At 65.0% G+C, this 19,821-nt stretch overlaps 3 protein-coding genes across 3 annotated transcripts; 1 reads left to right on the plus strand and 2 right to left on the minus strand.

Moving 5' to 3' along the window:
• Nucleotides 1–3,158: 3,158 nt before the first annotated feature.
• APLNR (apelin receptor) lies at nucleotides 3,159–4,573 on the minus strand. Its single transcript, XM_063159444.1, has one exon. It carries the CDS (start codon nucleotides 4,523–4,525, stop codon nucleotides 3,404–3,406), a length of 1,122 nt encoding a protein of 373 aa, XP_063015514.1. The 5' UTR covers nucleotides 4,526–4,573; the 3' UTR covers nucleotides 3,159–3,403.
• Nucleotides 4,574–7,125: 2,552 nt separating this feature from the next.
• P2RX3 (purinergic receptor P2X 3) lies at nucleotides 7,126–11,432 on the minus strand. Its single transcript, XM_063158367.1, has 12 exons — nucleotides 11,272–11,432; nucleotides 10,358–10,493; nucleotides 10,194–10,265; nucleotides 10,055–10,121; nucleotides 9,383–9,476; nucleotides 9,224–9,301; nucleotides 8,888–9,029; nucleotides 8,193–8,323; nucleotides 8,012–8,105; nucleotides 7,871–7,936; nucleotides 7,613–7,690; nucleotides 7,126–7,503 (listed from the first exon to the last, which is right to left on the minus strand). The coding sequence occupies exons 1-12, from the start codon at nucleotides 11,409–11,411 to the stop codon at nucleotides 7,390–7,392; spliced, it is 1,212 nt and encodes a 403-aa protein (XP_063014437.1). The 5' UTR covers nucleotides 11,412–11,432; the 3' UTR covers nucleotides 7,126–7,389.
• An 844-nt stretch (nucleotides 11,433–12,276) lies between these two features.
• Nucleotides 12,277–18,669, plus strand: SSRP1 (structure specific recognition protein 1). The gene is made up of 17 exons (XM_063158366.1): nucleotides 12,277–12,325; nucleotides 12,820–12,978; nucleotides 13,186–13,371; nucleotides 13,540–13,645; nucleotides 14,113–14,303; nucleotides 14,371–14,601; nucleotides 14,691–14,794; nucleotides 14,893–15,021; nucleotides 15,185–15,406; nucleotides 15,489–15,561; nucleotides 15,962–16,100; nucleotides 16,193–16,238; nucleotides 16,723–16,846; nucleotides 17,231–17,401; nucleotides 17,644–17,735; nucleotides 17,848–18,028; nucleotides 18,283–18,669. The coding sequence occupies exons 2-17, from the start codon at nucleotides 12,925–12,927 to the stop codon at nucleotides 18,349–18,351; spliced, it is 2,118 nt and encodes a 705-aa protein (XP_063014436.1). The 5' UTR covers nucleotides 12,277–12,325; nucleotides 12,820–12,924; the 3' UTR covers nucleotides 18,352–18,669.
• Nucleotides 18,670–19,821: the final 1,152 nt, after the last annotated feature.

Raw genomic sequence — 19,821 nt, forward strand, 5'->3', positions numbered from 1 at the left:
TGTCTGTCACAGTGCCGTGTGTGGGGACACTGTGTGTGTGGACAGGGCCGTGTGTGTGTGTGGGGACACTGTGTGTGTGTGTGACAGTGCCGTGTGTGGGGACACTGTGTGTGTGTGACAGTGCCGTGTGTGTGTGGGGACACTGTGTGTGTGTGTGACAGTGCCGTGTGTGGGGACACTGTGTGTGTGACAGGACTGTGTGTGTGGCAGACACCCGGCTGCGTGCCGCGGGCACAGCAGCGTCCCGCAGCCTGCAGAAGGCATCAGCCGCGCTCTTCCCTCCAGCGCTTCCTGTTATTCCTCCGGCAGCATCTCCCGGCCCCGGCGGGGCCCAGCTGTGGCCGCCGGGTCACCTCCGCGTCCCCCCCTCCCCGGGAGCCCCTCGGGGGGACGCGGGCCCGTCCCGCCCGGCCGGAGCGCAGAGGTCGGGCAGCAGCTGTGCCGCGTCCGGCCGCGTCGGGGGAGCCGTGGGGACAGCGGCCGTCGGTGGCACCCCCCAATCCTGGCATTGCCCTGCCATCTCTCTTTCCATGCACCCATCCTTCCCTTCCTCCCATCCATCCATCCATCCATCCATCCATCCATCCATCCATCCATCCATCCATCCATCCATCCATCCATCCATCTATCCATCCATCCGCATAATACAATCCCACCTCCCATCCCAAACCTCCCCCACCCACCAAAACTGGTCCCCCATATTTTCTGCCCCTTTTCTTCTCTCTGTCCCTTCCTCAATCCTGCAGGGTCACACGGGGCCCACCAGACCGTCGGGGGTCCCCTCATATTGCGGGGGGAGAGGGGTTGGACCCTCCTGAAATGCCCCCTCGGCAGCCACCGCTCCCACCCCACAAAAGCGACAAAAGTTTCAGGGTGCGGTGCCGAAGGTTTCCCGCGGCTTTGGCAAATCCGAGTTTTCCCGGCACAAACGGGAGCTGCAGCCCCCCCACCCACGCGGGCCCCCCCTCCGTTTGCTGTGGGGCGGGAGGTGTGAAGGAGCCCGAGCCGGGCTGTAAACACGGAGGGCACTTCAAAGGGGACGCCCGGGGACATCCTTAGCACCACCAGATTATTTCGGCACCCCCGGGCGGGATGCGAGGCGGGGGGAGGTCGGGGGGCTGAACATCCCGTTTGGCAGCTTGGAAAAGCGCAGCGGGGGAAGAGCTGCGGTGATTGGGGGGGACCTGTCCCTATCCTTGTCCCGATTCCTGGTGCATCCATCCTCCCCGGACCCCACTTTTACTCCGTGTGCAGAATAATCTCTGTTTCCCCAGTGTCACATTCCCACAACCACGGTTTGGGGGAACCCTGGCCGTGCCCCCCAGCCCTGCAGCGTCCCCAAGGCATGGCACTGCGGGGTTTGAGGGCTCCCTGAGGATCACACCCCCCCACACTCCCCAGCCATCCTTTCCAAGGATGCTCCCCATCCCCCCGTGCCTGCTGTCCCCCTCTATCTTCCCTCCTCATCTTCCCCAGGCGCTCTCAGGAAGGCAACACCTTCCTTATCTTCTTCCGACGGGTGGTCCGGCCCTGCTGCCCCTCACCCCCAGCTCCGGCCTTGTTATTTTCTGGAGTGTCCCTGCATTTCTCCCCAGGGACTCCTCAACCAAACATTTCCCTCCTGGAAGGGAAAGGGAAATCTCCAAGACGCGGATAGAAAGTCGGCAGCTCCGTCTCCGCTGGCCGGGCGCCTGCGGCCATTTCCGCGCCCGGCGGCTGAGCCGGACGGGGGGAGGCAGCAAAGCCGAAACCCCCACAGGGCTGGGGGGTTTGGGGGTCGTGGAGGGATGGAGGGAGAGGAGGAGGGTGGGATGGAGGCATGGGCAAAGGGAGGGAGAGAAGGGAATAATCGTAGGATCATCAAGGTTGGAAGACCTTTATGATCAGATCCAACCATCAACCCAGCAACGCCCCTGTAACCCCAAAACCATTAACCCACGGATGGATGGATGGATGGATGGATGGATGGATGGATGGATGGATGGATGGATGGATGGATGGATGGATGGATGGATGGATGGATGGAGGAGGGACTATTGGACTGATGGATGTACAGCTGGATTGACAGATGGATGAGAGATATCCAGGGGTCTCTCCAGGCTGAGGGAGCCTGGATGGCACTGGAATGTAAACACACTTTGGGACGTGTCCCTGGATGCAACATTCCCACTCCTCAAGCCCCCCCCAACCCTTAGACCAAACCAGATCCATCTGGAAACTCCCCAAAACCCTCAAGGAGACTCCCACCCCTCCAGCTGGGGGGTTGTGCAGTCCCCAGCCCCATGGCCACCCCCTCTGTTCCCTGTCTCTGGACAAAGGACTGTCCCCACACGGGGAGACCCCGGGAGGTGGCCCCCAAACACGGCGGGGGCCGGCAGGAAGGCGGAGGCAGCTCCCCCGACGGGAAGCATCCCAAGGAACCCAGTAATGATGCCGCATCCTTTCCAAGAGAGAACAAAGGCTGAGGAGATAGCATAGTTCATCACCGATAAATGAAGGATGTAAATAGCAAATACGGGGAAGATTTATTTCGAGCAGAGCCTCAGGAAACGGCGGGGGCTGGGAGGGGGGAAATGGGACAGGAGCCATTTGCTGGCTCATCCAAATCCTGGTTGGGGTGAGCCAGGGTCCTGCCCGGTGCCCAAACCACCCATCAATGCCCAGAGGGTCCTGTGTCCCTCTTCATTGCCCGAGGGTCCCGTGTCCCCATCTGCACCCGGGGGCTCCCATGTCCCCATCCCTCAGGTTTGGGTGTTTCACACCACCAGCTCCTGTTTGCACACCCGGTGAGTCACCCGGGGCTCGTCCCAGCTTCAGATAAAGAAAAAAGCCCCAAAATGGGATTTGGGATTTCAGTGCTGCCGCCTGATACAATCACGGCTGGGGGGCTGTGGCAGGCAGGTGCCCACCCCACGGGGTCCAACACCCCCACCCCGGTGCTGCAGTGCCCCGAAGGGTTGGGATGGAGGTTTTCCTGCGTTTCCCAAAGTGTTGCTGAGGAACAGACCAGGAGAATCCGTCCCAGGCAGAGATGCCCCATAGTGCACACACACACTGCGCCCTCGCTCACGGACACCCTCCATCCTCCACACCCCCACCCCTCCATCCTCCCTTCCACCACATCCCCCAGCCCCCCGAGGGAACTGCGTACACCCTGCTCCTTTTTTAACCAAAAATTCATTTATTTGTCACAAAACACAAAGCCTTGGGGGTGCCGGGGGAGCCGCCCCCGCCTGAGCCCCCCAGGGGCTCCTCCCCGGCTGTGCCTCAGTTTCCCCTTCCCGCGAGCAGGGCTTTCCAGCGGGGCATCCCCAAAGCAAGCCAGGCTTTGGGGCGAGGCCGAGGGGGGTGTTCCCCCCGAGGAGACCAGCTCGGGGGGCGCCGGGGGCGGTCGGGGACGGGCTCAGGAGCGGAAGAGCGTCTCCTGGGTGGCGGGGTCCAGCTTGCCGCCCGGGCCGGGGCCGCCCTTGCCGCCGGGGGGGTGGCTGTGCCCCGAGGAGTAGCTGGCGGAGCGCTCGGGGCCGGGGCCGGGGGTCCGGCAGCAGAGCAGGGCGGCGCAGGCGTGGCGGAACCGGGGGTCGAAGAAGGCGTAGAGGAAGGGGTTGAGGCAGCTGTTGATGTAGGCGATGCCCGTGCAGTAGGGATGCAGGTTGTTGAGGAAGGTGTGGAGGGCGCAGGACCAAGGCAGCACCTCCAGGTCCATCAGCACGTAGAGGGTTTTGACCAGGTGGAAGGGCAGCCAGCAGCCCCCGAAGGCGGCCACCAGCACCGTGATGATGGTGAGCAGCCGCTTGCGCTTGCGGGGCCCCTCGGCCCGCTCCCGGCGGAAGTGAGTGGCCACGGTGCGGGCGATGAAGAAGTAGCAGGTCAGCATCACGGCGAACGGGGCTACGAAGCCCAGGGCGGTGGAGGAGAGCCCCAGCCCCACCTCCCAGGCGCCCTCGGTGCCCTGCGCCGCCAGGTCCCCGTAGTCCATGTAGCAGGTGATCTTGGTGTCCCCGTCGAGCGCGGCCGCCCGCCGCAGCACCAGCGCGGGCAGCGCCAGCAGCGCGGCCAGCAGCCACAGCGCCACCGTGGCCACCAGCCCGCTGACCCGCGAGCGCAGCTTGGCCGTGGCCAGCGGCCGCACGATGGCCAGGTAGCGGTCGAAGCTGAGGCCGGTGAGGCAGAAGACGCTGGCGTACATGTTGACGAACACCAGGTAGCTGCTGACCTTGCAGGCGGCCGTGCCGAAGGGCCAGTGGTAGCCCAGCCAGGCGTAGGCGGCCCACAGCGGCAGCGTGACCACGAAGGTGAGGTCGGCCACGGCCAGGTTGGCGATGAAGGTGTCGGCCGAGCGCCGGCGGTCGCGGCCGCCCTTGAAGACGGTCCAGAGGACGAGCCCGTTGCCGGTGGTGCCCAGCAGGAAGACCAGCAGGTAGATGGTGGGCAGCAGGGCCAGCGAGGGGCCCCACTCCTCGTACTCGCACGAGTACTCCGTATCGTTGTCGAAGCCGTAGCTGTAGGCGCCCGTCGTCTCCTCCATCCCGGCGCTGGGCTCCGCTCCGCTCAGCTCATCCCGGGCTCAGCCGCTCCTGCGGCCCCGGCGCGAGTCCCACCGCGTTACCTCCCCTTCCTCCTCCTCCCCGCCCTCCTCCTGGAGGGGACGGGCGGGACAGGGCAGGAGGCAGGGCCGGGGGGAGCCCCCGTGGGAAACTTCACAGCTCCCCCCACCTCCATCTGGCTCCTGCCCGGGCGGTTTTAGCGAGCTCTCACCCGCGTGTCAACGCGCCGACCCCCGCGATAACCCCGGCCTCGCCGCGCCCGCGGGTTCGGGCGCCCACCACGGCGGCGGTGGGGCTGGGATCCGGCTCTGGGGAGCTCAGGAACGGGGGGGCTGCGGGGGGCAGCATTTGGGGTTTCACCTCGGGGTGCCGCATGCGGCGCCGGGGTGTCACACATCGGGGCTGCGTTTCACATCGGGCACTTGGCGGCGGGGGGGTCGCGCTGGGGGTTGGTGTCACACTGGAGGGAGTGGCACTGCGGGGGGGGGGGGGGGGCAGGGTGTGCATTTGGCATTTTGCGTTTGGCATTTTGCGTTTGGCACTCAGGATTCCCCGTTTTGCTGCCAGCTTTGCACACAGCGGTGGCTCCGCGGGGTCCCCCAGCGCCGGGGCTCCACTTTGAGTACAAAGTGCCGAGGAGATTTATACATTTAGCAAAAATCCTGGGCGGGGAGGGGGGCTCTGGGACCCCCCACGCTGTAAAATGACCATTTTAGGGCAGCAGCTGCCGCAGGACTGGCTGCCACCGGAGCTCTCGGTGTGTCCCAGCTCCGCGGGTTGCTGATGGAGCGGCAACGCTGAGCCAAGAGGGAACAAACTTCCCCCACCCCACAAATAAACATTGGGGGGAGGAGGGAAGGCCCCCGAGGTGGTCTGCGATTGTCCCACTGGGACTGAACTCTCACAGTTCCAGCTCTGAGGAAAAGAACCGAAGAAGCCGAGCGGGATGTCTGAAGAGCCCCAAATCCCCCGGGACACGCAGGGGGGGCTGGGCTGGGGCTGTAGGGGGGGGTTGAGCGCGGGATAGGCTGTGGGAAGGGGCAGGTTTAACACCCCAGTGCAGGGACGGAGGTTGGTGGGGAGGCACAGAGCCCCCGGGACCCCCCACCGGCTCAGTGGGGCCCTTCTACCAGCAAAGAGGTGCGAAGGAGGGGCTGTAGGGGGAATTCAGCGGCTGAAATAGCGGGGGAGAGCTCACAGGAGCTCCAAAATGAGTGGTGTAGGGGGGAAAGGGCTCTGTAAATGGGGGTGCAGGTTAGGGGACTCCGGGGGTGGGGGCACCAAACCAGACACCCAGAGCTGCAGCATCAGCCGGGAGAGCAAACCAGGCTGGAGATAAGGAGCGATCCGGTATGCAGTGCCGGGACAGCCGGCATGCGTGGGGAGAGAGGTATGAAAGGCAGGAGCTGCTGAAAGTGGTGGCAGAACCGCGAGGTGCCCAGCTCCGGCTCAAATCCCAGGCTGGAATGAAGAAGGGCCGGAACCCCGCAGTCCCCAGCGCAGACACAGCTCGAGCCTTTCCGCTAATTAGCAGCATTAACGGGGAAACACCGGCGCTGCTAATGAGCCCCCCGGGATCGCAGCGAGGCTCCCCGGGCCGCTCCCGCCCTGGCCGGAGCCCCGTTAATGAGCAGGACCGCTAATGAGCCGTTCTATTAATGACTATTAATAACACTCCCAGCTCTCTGTGTCCTAATTGGAGCGCGGCACAAGTATCCATTTCCAGCCGCCGCACACCAATCCGTTTCCAGTCTCTTCCCTTTCCAAAAGCTGCGGGTTGAGTGTCCCTGTCCCCCCCTCGCTGTACTGAAGCTGGGGTGCCTCGCCCTCGGTGCCACCCTGGGGCTTCCTTGGTCCCGGCGCCGGGGACGGAGCCCCCCAGGCTGGGTTTGTGGTGGTGGGTGGGCGGCCAGGGCTGGGCTGATAAGGAATCCGTGGGGCTGATAAGGAGCCCCGCTATCTGCAGCGGGGGGAGGGCAGGAGCCGCTCTCCCTGCGGGGCAGGGGCTGCCCTGGGCACCAGCGAGGGGCTGCGGGACCCTCGTTTGGCATTCCCAGGAATGAACCCCAGCGGCTCCATTAGGAGCAAGCCAGGCTCACAGCATCCCCCCCACTGGTTCTGCAGGGGGATTGGGGTGGGAGCCCCCACGGGGCAGGATGAGGAGCCAGAGCTCACCCCCCTCACCCCGTCCTGGGAGCCAGAGCTCACCCCCTCGCCCCATCCCGAGCAGGAAGGGCAGCGCTTGGCCCTGCATGAGGAGCCATTCGGGAGCTTCCTCCGAATCCACAGAGTTACTCACATCCGACCGAGGAAGTGACAGCCCGAGGGCACAGCTCCTGTCCCTCTGTGCCGCCTTCCCTTCCACGGGCGCTCCTCCTGTTGGCAGCTCCCCCCGCGGTGTCCCGCATCCCAGGGACAGCATCCTGACCCCTCTTCCCTCTGCTCCCGCACCCCAACCCTGCCCGTCCCCCCGTCCCAGGGACAGCACCTTGACCCTCTTCCCTCTGTTCCTGCACCCCAACCCTGCCCGTCAGTTCCCCAAAAACCACTCCGCGACCCCCCAAGGCTGGACACGGGTAGGTGCTGCGAGCCACGGGTTTATTGGGGGGCATGGGGTGGCAAGGACAGGGAGGTGCTGCCGGAGGGGCACCCTGGGGGCAAGGGACAGGGATCGTATGGACACTGGAGACACTGGGATGTACCCGGGGTGGGCACTGGGGGCAGTCTGATGCTGATGGGGCTCACAGAGGGAGCACTGGGGACTGGGGGGCAATAGGAGCCCGACGGGGGTCTCGGCTGCCCCACAGCGTGGTGGGCAGGCAGGAGCTGCCCCATGGCCCCCGGGCTAGAGGCCGAGGGAGAAGGTACCCGAGTCGGTGGATTGCTTGTCCCGGGAGCAGGTCCCCAGCGCCCCGGGGGGACACACTGAGGGGGTGGCAGGCACGCCGGCCTCTGACACCTATGGGGCAGGGGACAGAGGCACTGGGTGAGTCACTGCAGCCGGGGCGGCGCTGGTCGAGCCCCCAGAGGTGTCCCCATCCCCAGGGAATCCCGGCCCCGTGTCTGACCTCCTCGAACTTGCGGGCCTTGTAGTGCTCAGCGCCCTTGAGGAAGTTGAGCAGGATGATGTCGCACAGCACCGTGCCCTGGGAGCAGCAGTGTTGGGGTGAGGGGCCCCGCGCTGTGGAGCACCCCCGTACCCCCACAGAGCCAGGCCGCTGTCACCCTGCAGCTGTGCTGTGTCCCCATGCCCTCTAGCCACGGGATTTCCCCCTTGTGCCCTGGGGGGTGTCACCACTGCGGGAATGAGAACGTCCCCAACTCACCACACCGATGGAGGTGAAAGCAGCCACCGTGTTGATGAGGGTGGGCACGATGCCGAATTTGCCGGCCTGGGGGAGCAGAGCCCTTGTTGGCCAGAGTCCCCAACCCCCTGTGACCCCACAAGTCCCCGGCCCCACACGTACGCTGCCATACACCAGGACATCGAAGCGGATCCCAAAGGCCTTGATGAGGGTGCGGCGCTCGGAGCCGTCGGGCCAGCGGTAGTACCTGGCGTGCCTGCGGTGACACGGGGACATGGGGACATGATGACAGGAGCTGTGCCAGGCAGTGCACACCCCTGTGCCGTGCGTGTCCTGGCCATACCTGAAGTTGTATCCAGGGGCAGGGGTCCGGGCCAGGCTGTCCAGGCGGGTGAAGGAGTAGCGGGGCAGGCAGCGCTCCCAGGCCCGGTCCAGGTCACACACCCACCCGATCTTGATCCCCAGCACCCCCCCCTGCCCCAGCCCCACATCAGCACCACGGACCCTGGCCCCATGGTGCCAAGTCCCCACAGCTTCACAGTCCTGCATCCCCATGGCCCTGCGCTCCATGTCCTATGAACCCACAGCCCACATTCTCATCTCCCCAAGTTCCACATCCCCCTGCACCCCATGTCTCCAGTCTCCATGTCTGTACACCCCATGTCCCCGTGTCACACATCCCAAACCCCATCCGTGTCCCAGTGTCAAGCCCCACATCATCACTCTGTCCCGTGTTCCTGTATCCCCATGTTCTGTTCCCAACATCCTCATCCCTGCATCCCGTGTCCCCATGTTATGCAAGCCCATGTCCCCATCTTCCATGTCCACATCCCACCACCCCATATCCCCCCATCCACGTCCCATGTCCCCATGTCCTGCATCCCATGTCTCTGTGTCCCCATGTCCAACATCCCATGTCTCTGTGTCCCCAAGTCCTGTGTCCCTATGCCTTTCCACCCCACGCACTTGTACCCCTGTGTCCCCACACCCACACCATTGTCCCCCCGTGCCTCCCGTGTCCCCTGTGTCCCCGCTCACGGTGGCAGCCAGCGCAGAGAAGTCCTGCCCAGCCAGACGTGCCACGTCCCCCAGGCGCAGGATGGGGCACAGGGGCTGCAGCTGTGGGTGGAAGCGACACCGGCCCAGCTCCACCCCACTGCCAGGGGGTGGCAGGTTGGTCCTGGGGACACAGGGGGACACGGGGGACACGGAGGGATGTGCCATCAGGCAGCAGTCTGGGGTTCATGGACCCCCATCCCAGTATCTCCCCACCATCTTGTGCCTGCGTCCCCATGTCCCCTGTCCATGTCCCTGTGTTACCCAACACCCTGTCCTCATGTCCCCCCGTGTCCGCCCGTGGCTTGTGCCACTCACTTCTCGAAGCCAAAGAGTGGGAAGCGGATGCTGTTCTTGATGAGGAGGGTGAAGTTCTCAGCTTCCAGCATCACGGGGCTGGAGGAAGGGGGGTGACACTGAGGACATGGCAGGGGGCATGTCCCCTGCTCCTCCCTGTGTCCTCCCAGCCCCACTTACACGTCAATGGTGTCCACCTCGGGCGGGCACCAGCCCTGGATCTCGCAGGTGCGCAGGGTCGCGTTGTAGGGGACGCAGCGCCCTGTCAGCACCCCTGGGACCCCCAACCCTGTCAGCACCCATGGGACCTCGGCCCCTGAACTGTCAGCAGCCCTGGGACCCCCAACCCTGTCAGCACACCAGGCACCTGGGCCCCTGAACTCTGTCAGCACCCCTGTGACTCCTCTACTCCCATCAGTACCCTCGGGGGCATCTCTGAGACCCCAGACCCCCATAGGCACCCCTGGGACCCCCGGACCACCGTCAGCACCTCTGCCAGCAGCGCTGAGACCCCAGACCCCCTTCAGCACTCTTGGGACCCCCGGACCACTGTCAGACCCCCGGGAGCACCCCTGAGACCCCAGATCTCTGTCAACACCCCGGGGATCCTCATACCTCCGTCAGTACCCTCAGGAGCACCCCTGCAGCCCCAGACCCCCATCAGCACCCCGGGGATCCCCATACCCCCTTTGGCACCCCTGGGACCCTGAACCCCCGCTCCCCCAGCCCTCCAGCTCCAGAGCCCCGGCCCCCCCCCAGCCCGCCGAGCCCACCGAGGGTCCCTCACTCCCGCCTGCGGTGGCTCCCGCGGTCCCTCGGTGCCCTGAGCCCCGTTGCCAGCGGGTTCCTCACCGTTGCTCGTGCCCGGGCTCAGCTCCCGGCAGTCCCGGTCCGCCGAGCAGTGGAACGCGGCTTCGCTCTGCGGGGCGGGGGTCAGCGGACGGGGGGCTCACCGAGGGGTTCCCCCCGAGCGCCCCCTGCCCCCCCGCACCTCCGGGCACACGCCCTGCGCCTGCTCCTCGGTCCGGATCTGCTTGGTGACCACCACGAACACCGAGGTGCCCTGCGGGACGTCGCTGTCACACAACCCCGTCCGGAACTGAGGCGGGAGTGGCCCCGCGCCCCTCAGCGACCCCTCCGGTCCCCGGTGCTCACCTGGGGGGGCGTGACGTAGTCGGCCGTGTCCATCACCTGCCCCGCGTAGCGCCCCACGCCCTTCACCTTGGTGACCACGGAGGACTCGATGGCGGTGTCCCGCACCTGGTACGCTTTCTCATGGAGGAACACCCAGCTGGGACAGCACCGCGGGTGACGCTGGGGACAGCCACCCTCGGACACCACCGGCACCCCCCTGGCCCCTCCTGCCTCTCCCGGACCTGCCCGTGACCCCCGGAGCTGTCAGCGCCAGCGGCTGCGGGTCCCCGACTGCCGCTTGTCATCCCCCCGCCGGTGGCTGCTGTCACCCCCAGGAGCACTCGGGGACAGGGACCCCAGCGCGGCTCATCCCCTTCTGTCACCCCCTGGGGCCAAGCGGCTTCTCTGCCCCTCGGTGTCACCCACGCTGTCCCCTTCCCGTCATCCACCCGAGGTGCTCTCCTGGATGTCCCCCTTGTGTCACCCGTACCGACACCTTGCTGTCCCCATCGTGTCACCTGCGCTGCCACCCTCCTGTCACCCGCACCGGCACACACTCCGGCTGTCCCCCTTGTGTCACCCGTACCGACTTCCTCCGTCCCGTCTTGTCAACCAGCACGCTCTCTGGCTGTCCCCATCGTGTCACCCGCTCCGGCACACCTGAATTCCCGGCACTGACACATTGTCACCCGCTCTCCCATCCTTCCTCTGCTCCCGGCCTGGCCACCCCCTCACCCCGCGTACCGCCCGGCGTCCCCTCGCTGTGACCCCACGCCACACGCCGTCACCCCCGGGTGTCACCTGCAGCAGCGAGTGGCTGTCACCGCGCTGTCGCGGTGCCGGGAAGGGTTCGGGGGTGTGTCCCGGGGGATGTCCCGGGGCGGGCTGTCCCGGAGATGCCCGAGGGTGTTGCGGCGGCTGCCGGGGGGGCTCACCCGACGAAGTAGGCGAGGATGAGGAGCTGGACGCCGCGGTTGACGACGCCCACCACCCAGCTCTTCACCACCACCGACTTGGTGGTCTCGTAGGAGAAGAAGTCGCTCACCCAGCGGGTGCGGGAGCTCGGGAGGGACATGGACAGCGCGGGGGCGGCCGGAGACCGGGCTGCGGGCAGGGCAAGACAGGGCTGCGGGAACCGAGGAGGATGCGGGAAGGGCAGGGCAGGGGTGCGGGCAGTGAGCGGGGATGCGGGCAGGGCAGGGCAGAGCAGGGCGGGCGCGGGTGCAGTCAGCGGTACCGGCAGGGGCACGGACAGCGTGCGGGTACCGGAGGGTGTGGGCAGCACCCGCAGGGGTGCGGGCAGCGAGGGCGGTGCGGGCGGGCGGGCGGAGGCGGGGGCAGGGCGGGGGCCGGGGGCGGGGGCACGGCCCGGGGGGACGGGAGAGATGGCCCCCCCATTCCTGGAAGGATGGAGGGGTGCAGGCGGGCTCCTTCGCCGGGGTTACCCCCTAAAGGGGGAACCCATTCGGGCACCGGGGAGCCCCGCATTGGGATGCACGTGGCGGGTGCGCCCCAGACTGGGGATGCCTGGTTTGGGGGGACACCCCTGCAGGGGAGGACGGTGAGGGAGCCCCGTGCGCGCGGTTTCCGGGGTGCCCCGCTCTGGGTCACCCCATGGTCCCGTTCCAACACTTTGGGGCGCCCCGGGTTTGGGGGAGGGGGGTGTCCCCAGAAGAGGTGACGTCACGGGGCTCGCCCCGTGCTGGCCAATGGGGTCTCTCCCCCTTGTCTCTATTGTTCTGGGCGGGGCAGAGCGGCGGGTGGGGGGCGGAGTCCCGGCCGCTCTGACCCCGCCCCGGCCGCTCGGTGGGCGGGGCCTCCATGGCACTGCGGGCCCTCCCCCGGTGCGGCGGAGAGCGCTGCACGGGCCCGCCCAACCGCCAGGTGGCGCACGCGCGGAACCGGCGCCATGGCGGAAGTCCGAGCGACTTCCGGCGGCGGCGGCTCCGCGCGGTTCGCGCTGCGCAGGCGGGAAAAGCGGCGGCAGCGGTGCGGGGGGGCCGGCGGGCTTACCGGGGGATGGGAGGGGGGTGTCTGGATCTCGCAGGGAGAACCCAGAGTCAGGGCAGGCCGGGCTGGGATGGGGGAACGGGCCTGAGATAGAAGTGGGCTCGGAGCGGGTGGGCAGGCCCGGGTTTGGGGGGAAGCCTGGGGGGCGCTTGGGAGCTCGGGCTCGGAAGGAATTCGGGGGTGCGGTGGATGGTTTGGGGTGCGGAGAGGCCGCAGGAAGGACGGGAAGGGCAGGGATGGGGGCAGTCGAGAGGTGCGATGACACAGCGGCGGCCGAGGGCTGCAGGAAGGGGCGGCCCTGGGGCCACGGCCCGGCTGGGGAAGGGGCGAGGTGGGCTGGGGGTCGCCCCCGTCAGTGAGTCAGAGGCAGCGTCCGGGGCGGGGGCAGCCTGGGGAGTGGGGTTTGGTTTTGGGGGCGCTGGGGAGCGCCAGGAGCCTGTCGCCAGCCCGGCTCACCCGCTGTCCTCCCACAGCTGCCGTGAGTGACTCCCGTGCCGCTGCCCCGGGCATGCCGGGCTGGGGAGGCTGCTGAACCCCCCTGAGATCGTCCCCGTCCCCTCCCACACCCCGCAGCCGCCATGGCCGACACGCTGGAGTTCAACGAGATCTACCAGGAGGTGAAGGGGTCCATGGTGAGCGAGGGGACACGGGGATGGCCCCAGGGGCACTCCCAGCGTTGGGGTGTGGATGAGGGGAGCGAATGCTGTGCGGTGAGGAGGGTGTGGGGGATGAAGCTGTGGCTGATTTGAGGGGAGTTGGTGGTGTGGGTGCCTGGAGCACCCAACGAGGCCGTGGTTCCTCCATGGGGCCGAGTCCCCTCATGCCCAGCTGTCCCACAGAACGATGGGCGGCTGCGGCTGAGCCGGCAGGGCGTCATCTTCAAGAACAGCAAGACGGGGAAGGTGGACAACATCCAGGCCTCGGAGCTGGCCGAGGGCGTGTGGCGGCGCGTGGCGCTGGGGCACGGCCTCAAGCTGCTCACCAAGAACGGCCACGTCTACAAGTATGACGGGTTCCGGGAGTCGGTGAGTCCCTGCTCCCGCTGCCTTGGCCCTGTCCCAGATCCGGCTGTGCTCCCTGCCAGCCCCAGAGCAGTTCTGCCCCCTGCATCTCCATGCCCAGGGCTGTGTGTCACCCAGGGCTCTGGGCACTACTGGTTCCTGATGGTGTTGCCTCTCTCTTTCCCAACCCAGGAGTTTGACAAGCTCTCAGATTTCTTCAAGGCCCACTATTGCCTGGAGCTTGCAGAGAAGGATCTGTGTGTGAAGGGCTGGAACTGGGGCACAGTGAGGTTTGGAGGTGAGTTCCAGTGGCAGCCTGAGGCCTTGGGGTGGGATGTTCCCACCAGTGTGGCTGTTCTGCTGCCACAGCCATTCCCTTAGGAGCAGCTGTTTTCTTGGGATGTCCTCAGAGACAGTGAGGACATTTGCCATCTCAGGAGAGCAGGAGGGCCCTGAATCCCAGGGGGCTGTGCTTGATGTGGAATGTGCACATGTGTGGCATTTTTCAGGGAGCCAGGGAAGCTGGTGGATGTGCCTTCAGCTCAGGGACGGGGACACATGGGGTCAGATAGTTCCTTTTTGTCTGTTTCTGATCAGTGTCAATTTCCAGTGATGCAGCCGGAAGGGAGAAAGCCTGGGGATTTTGGAGGGTGGGAATGTAGTGATGAGAGCAGAGGCACTGCTGGATTTTAGGAGAGGAGCGAGACTGTGGCTGGAGATGGGATTTGTGGGGTGCAGCTCCAGCTGGCTGTGGTGTCCCCGCAGGGCAGCTGCTGTCCTTCGACATTGGGGAGCAGCCAGTGTTCGAGATCCCGCTCAGCAACGTGTCCCAGTGCACCACGGGCAAGAACGAGGTGACGCTGGAGTTCCACCAGAATGATGACGCCGAGGTCTCCCTCATGGAGGTCCGGTTCTACGTGCCCCCCACCCAAGAAGACGGCGTGGACCCCGTGGAGGTGCGTGGGGCCGGCAGGAGGGTGGGGGCTGGCGGCGAGGGACCCTTTGTGACCACTCCCCCGGCAGGCCTTCGCCCAGAACGTGCTATCCAAGGCGGACGTGATCCAGGCCACCGGAGATGCCATCTGCATCTTCCGGGAGCTGCAGTGCCTGACGCCGCGCGGGCGCTACGACATCCGCATCTACCCCACCTTCCTGCACCTGCACGGCAAGACCTTCGACTACAAGATCCCCTACACCACCGTGCTGCGCCTCTTCCTGCTCCCGCACAAGGACCAGCGCCAGATGTTCTTCGTGGTGAGCGGGAATGGCTCAGCCCTCCCCTGGAAGGGCATTGAGGGTGCTCTGGGGGGGTTTTGTGTTTTCACCTCCTCTTGTCTTTCCAGATCAGCCTGGACCCCCCGATAAAGCAAGGCCAGACCCGATACCACTTCCTGATCCTGCTCTTCTCCAAGGATGAGGACATCTCCCTGACCCTCAACATGAATGAGTGAGCTCCCTGATGCCATGCTGCCCTCCCTGGATCCTGAGGGAGCTCCTTACACCCCAGACCCTGTTCTCACCTCTGCCCTCCTTCCCTCCACACAGGGAGGAGGTGGAGAAGCGCTTTGAGGGGCGGCTCACCAAGAACATGTCAGGCTCCCTCTATGAGATGGTCAGCCGGGTGATGAAGGCACTGGTGAACCGCAAGATCACCGTGCCTGGAAATTTCCAGGGGTGAGCAGCTGCAGGGAAGGGAAAGTCCTTCCCTTTCCACCTCGTTCCCATGGCTGGGGGAAGGGGTTCTGTGTGTGATTGATGCTGGGGAGCAGGGCCTGTCTGCCAGGGCTGGGCACAGGGAGGATGTTTGTCCCCATGGATAGCACTGTTTGTCCTGCAGACACTCTGGAGCCCAGTGCATCACCTGCTCCTACAAGGCCAGCTCAGGGCTGCTGTACCCGCTGGAGAGAGGCTTCATCTACGTGCACAAGCCCCCCGTGCACATTCGCTTTGACGAGATCTCCTTTGTCAACTTCGCCCGCGGCACCACCACCACCCGCTCCTTCGACTTCGAGATCGAGACCAAGCAGGGCACCCAGTACACCTTCAGCAGCATCGAGAGGTGGGTGTGGGCTGTGGGCCAGCCTGGCTGTGCCCACCGGGGCTCCCTGGCACCCCCAGCCTGACTGTGCCCTCTCCCCCAGGGAGGAATATGGGAAGCTCTTCGACTTCGTCAATGCCAAGAAGCTGAACATCAAGAACCGGGGCCTGAAGGAGGTATCAGCACACAGGGCTGGGCTCACGCCCACTGGTGCTGCCCTCTCCCAGAATCCAGCTGCTTTTCCCTCCTTTTTTCACCTCTCTTTTCTCTCCTTGCCCTTGTAGAGGAAAAAGGTCCGTGCGATATCCCTTCCTCTTTCTCCTCCTCCTCCTCCTGGTGCAGGTTTCCTGTGCATGGCTGTGGTGGTCTCTGACTAACCCAGTAACCCTAGTGTGGTGTGCAGGGGCCCCCCTAACCCCCATAACTGCTCTGCCCCTCTCTCTCCGGGGCCCTGAGGGGGGAAGGAGGGAACATGGTTGTGTCTGTGCCCTGGCCTGTGCATGCCCAGGCTGTGCTCACCCAGGGCTGTGTTCCTGGGTGAGCACAGGGAGCAGCTCCCATCCTGCCTCTCTGCAGGGAATGAAGCAGAGTTATGATGAATATGCTGACTCTGATGAGGACCAGCACGATGCCTACTTGGAGAGGATGAAAGAGGAGGGCAAGATCCGGGAGGAGAATGCCAATGACAGCAGTGATGGCTCTGGGGAGGAGACAGGTGAGGGCTGGGGCTGTGAGGGAGTGCCATGGTGCTCCAGCTCCTGCTCCCCATGATGATCTGTAACACTGAACCCTCACTTTGTCCTCTAGACTCATCCTTCAACCCTGGAGAAGAGGATGATGATGTGGCAGAAGAGTGAGTAGAGGCCAGGCAGGGCTTTATCCAAAAGCCCCATGGGAAGGTGCTGTTCTAGGGCTGTGTGAGCACTGAGAGATGCTCACAGCATGACTGGGATCACCTGGATTTGGGAATGTACAGCCCTGGGTTTGGGAATATTGGGCAGCTGGGGCAGTTCTGGGCTCACTTCATTGTGATGGCATCAGGCAGTATGAGAAAGTTCTGGAAGGGCTCCAGGGGAAGTCTTGGCTGCACTTTTTGGGAAAGAGAACAGTTGGGAGGAGGGTTAAAGCCCCAGGCTGGGGTGAGGATGGGTGAGAGTTGTGAAGCTGAGCCCTGGCGCCACGAGAGCTCTGAATGTGCAGGAAGCAGAACACAATGAGCTGTGTTCGTGGAAGGCCACTCCCCTGAGGGCTGCTAACGGGAGCAGGGCAGCTCTGGCCCAGGCAGCCTCAGGGCTCTGGTGTCTGGGGGCAGCTCTGAGGCTGGTGCCCCCATGCAGGTTTGACAGCAATGCCTCAGCCAGTTCCTCCAGCGGCGACGGCGACAGCGACCGCGACGACAAGAAACCGGCCAAGAAGGCCAAGATCGTCAAGGAGCGCAAGCCCCGCAAGAAACAGCCCGAGGTGAGGCTGCTGTGGGAGCAGGACCAGCTCCTGCAGGAACAGGACCAGCTCCTGGAGCGGGGTCAGGCCGGTCACAGCCCCACCTGAGTTGCCTGACCTCAGCCTCTGCAGCACTCACCAGTGCCCTGGCCAGAGCTGGTGTCTGGCCTGGTGTTGCTGCCTCCAGCTGGCTCCAGGCCGAGCCTCTCCCAAGGGCACGTTGTTGCCATGCCCAGCCTATCTGGTTGTTGTTGGGCTGTTCTCTAGCAGCCTGACCCCCAGCTGTGGCCCTTCAGCCCCACTCCCCAGCTGGATTGCTGGGGGCTGCAGAGGCAAGCAGAGCCTGCTCCTGAGGTGTTGGGTGAGGGGTGCATTGGGTTTCCACGGGTGTTCTCCACCTCCCAGAGCAAGAAGGGGAAGGACCCCAACGCTCCCAAGCGCCCGATGTCGGCCTACATGCTCTGGCTGAATGCCAGCCGGGAGAAGATCAAGTCGGACCACCCTGGCATCAGCATCACCGATCTGTCCAAGAAGGCTGGGGAGCTCTGGAAGGCCATGTCCAAGGAGAAGAAGGAGGTGAGGGATGGGAGGCCCAGGGTATAGCTGGGCCTGGTACAGGAGGGGAGGCTGGCAGTGGAAGGCCCTTCCTTGCTCCTGGGAGCTGGGAGTTGAACAGATGGCGAGTTGGGTAGGGGTGGGGACATCCTCGGGCTAGTGAGCTGGGTGATCAGGAGTGGGAGCAGGGTGGGATGCAGGTGGGTGCTGGAGGATGGTTTAGGAGGAGGGGTGGCCTCGCTGACAATGTGCTCTGGCTGCAGGAGTGGGATCGGAAGGCGGAAGATGCCAGGCGGGACTACGAGAAGGCCATGAAGGAATACAGTGTGGGCAGCAAGGCCGACAGCCACAGGGGGTGAGTGTGCTGCCAAGGGGCTGCCAGGGCTTGGCCCCCCAAAATCGGGGTGTTCCCAGGGCCAGCCGGGTAACGTGGCTCCTCTGCCCTCTGCTCACCCAACCCCACACAGGGAGAGGTCGAAGAAGAAGAAAAAGAAGCAGGAGAAGCAGGTGAAGGGGAAAGGGGACAAGAAAGGTGCCACCTCCAAGTCTTCATCCTCCAAGTCCCCGGCTAAGGGCATGAGTGACAGCTTCAAGAGCAAGGAATTTGTGTCCAGCGACGAGAGCTCCTCTGCAGAGAGCAAGAAGGAGGTGGGGTCACAACTGGGGAGGTCCTGGTCCCTTTTCCGTGGGGAACAACTGTCTGGGAGGGCCCCAGCCCCTCTTCCTTGGGGAACACCCTGGTGGTTTCTGCTGGAGAGGCTGGGTCCTTGTGGTACTTCATGTCCTTGGGGACATCCCTAGGTGTGTCCCCATGTCACCACCATCACCCTGTCCCCACTGTAGTGGGGGATACTGCCCTGCCTTCACTGTCCCCTGCTGACCTCTCTGTCCCCCGCCTGCAGGACTCGGAGGAGGAGGGAGCTGCCAGCCCGGCCCCCAGCTCAGAGGACTCTGCCTCGGGCTCAGATTAGCTCCATCCCAGCTGGCTCCAGGCTGGATCCCAGAGGAGAGGACTGGGCAGGCCAGCCCCACGGCAGGGACCAGGGTTCCGGGCTCTGGATGGCTCCCAGCCGGGAGCAGGGCCAGGTTCCCCTGTCCCCCCAGCACCCCGTGGTGGCAGGAGGTGCCTCCTCAGTCCCTCAACGTTGTATTCCATCAATTTATTTTTTCTAAACACTTGGCTTTCTCTCCTTTCCTTTCCTTCCCTCGTTGGTTTTTTTTTGGTGTTGTTTTTTTGTATTTTGGGTCTGTTCACATGGCAACTCGGGTTGAATAAAAAAAAAAACCCCACTGATGGTGTTTGTGTGGGTGTGGGGCTGGCTCCCCCTTCCCTTCTTCCTTCCTGCAGCCATCCGGGAGCTCATTCCCCTCCTTGAACCGCTTCCAGGGCTGACTTCACTCTCTCCCCACCCTCCATTAGCGGCCCCCAGCCCCTGCTCAGCCATCAGGGCTCCTAATTACAGCCCCTCGCTCGATCCTGATGCCATTTGGGGGTTTTTCTACCTCCCTCGTGAGGGGGTTGATCCGATTAAGGCCTGTTAACCCTCCGGTGTTGATTGCAGCCGATTCCCGGTCTGGAACCAGCCCCTGGGGGACCCCATGGCTGCCCGTTCCCTCCTCCTTCCACTGCCTTTACCGGCACCGCTGGGATGGGGCTACGGGGAAGCAGGAGTCTCCCGGGGCGGGAGCCAGCCGCGTGTCCCCGGTGGGCACAAGGGACTCTGGATGGTGGGGTCCATGCTGGGGGGCTCTATTGTCACAGCAACCTCCGCCTGAATACGTGTTACCGCCCCGCGCCTGGAGGACCCCGGGAATGGGATAATTTACAGTCGGGGGGAGGTTCAGGGGTCCTGCTCGGCTGTTTGGGCCCCCGAGGGTGACTGGGACAGTGCTGGACGTTCTCAGCGTGTCCCCCACCCCCATTTCGGAGGACTCTCCGCCCGCCCCTCTCTATGGTCCGCCCGCCACGCGGCGCCGCTCTGCCCCGCCCCGCTCCGCCGCCGGGGCGTGGCCAAGCCGTCATGAATATGCATGAGCAGCGGCGGTGGAGGGTGAGTGGGGGTCTCTCCGCCGGCATGGGGCTACGGGTAACCGGCATTCCCCCCGGGCCCGTGGCGCCCGCCCGGGGGATCACACGGCTTCGGCCCCGGCGGGCAACATGGGCCCGGGACCCCCGAATTGAGTGGGGGGCTTCGTTGTCATGGGGACGGCGCTAGGCCGCGGTCGCGGCCTACTCAGCCACTCGATCGGAGGCTTCGTTGCCGTGGCAACGAGGCTAGGCCGCGCTGGCGGAGGACCCCGGGGGGCTGGACCCGCATCCCGGGGCCTCGCCACCATCCCGGGCTGGGAAACGGGCCGGATGGTCGCCAGATGTGGGCTGTGGCGGCGGTTCCCCCGTGGAAGGCGAGAGGAGGGGGGGTCGTGGGGAGGGTGGACCCCGG

The sequence above is a fragment of the Melospiza melodia genome, chromosome 6, assembly GCF_035770615.1.
Source record: "Melospiza melodia melodia isolate bMelMel2 chromosome 6, bMelMel2.pri, whole genome shotgun sequence".
Taxonomy (NCBI): domain Eukaryota; kingdom Metazoa; phylum Chordata; class Aves; order Passeriformes; family Passerellidae; genus Melospiza; species Melospiza melodia.

Coding starts and splice junctions, on each gene's coding strand:
- APLNR (XM_063159444.1), bottom strand. CDS start 4,525: ATGGAGGAGACGACGGGCGCCTACAGCTACGGCTTCGACAACGATACG.
- P2RX3 (XM_063158367.1), bottom strand. CDS start 11,411: ATGTCCCTCCCGAGCTCCCGCACCCGCTGGGTGAGCGACTTCTTCTCC. Junction 9,302..9,382: donor GAGGTGGACACCATTGACGT/GTAAGTGGGGCT, acceptor CCCTTCCTCCAG/CCCCGTGATGCTGGAAGCTG. Junction 9,030..9,223: donor CCACTCTTTGGCTTCGAGAA/GTGAGTGGCACA, acceptor CTGTGTCCCCAG/GACCAACCTGCCACCCCCTG.
- SSRP1 (XM_063158366.1), top strand. CDS start 12,925: ATGGCCGACACGCTGGAGTTCAACGAGATCTACCAGGAGGTGAAGGGG. Junction 15,022..15,184: donor GTGCCTGGAAATTTCCAGGG/GTGAGCAGCTGC, acceptor TTTGTCCTGCAG/ACACTCTGGAGCCCAGTGCA. Junction 18,029..18,282: donor CTGCAGAGAGCAAGAAGGAG/GTGGGGTCACAA, acceptor CCCCGCCTGCAG/GACTCGGAGGAGGAGGGAGC.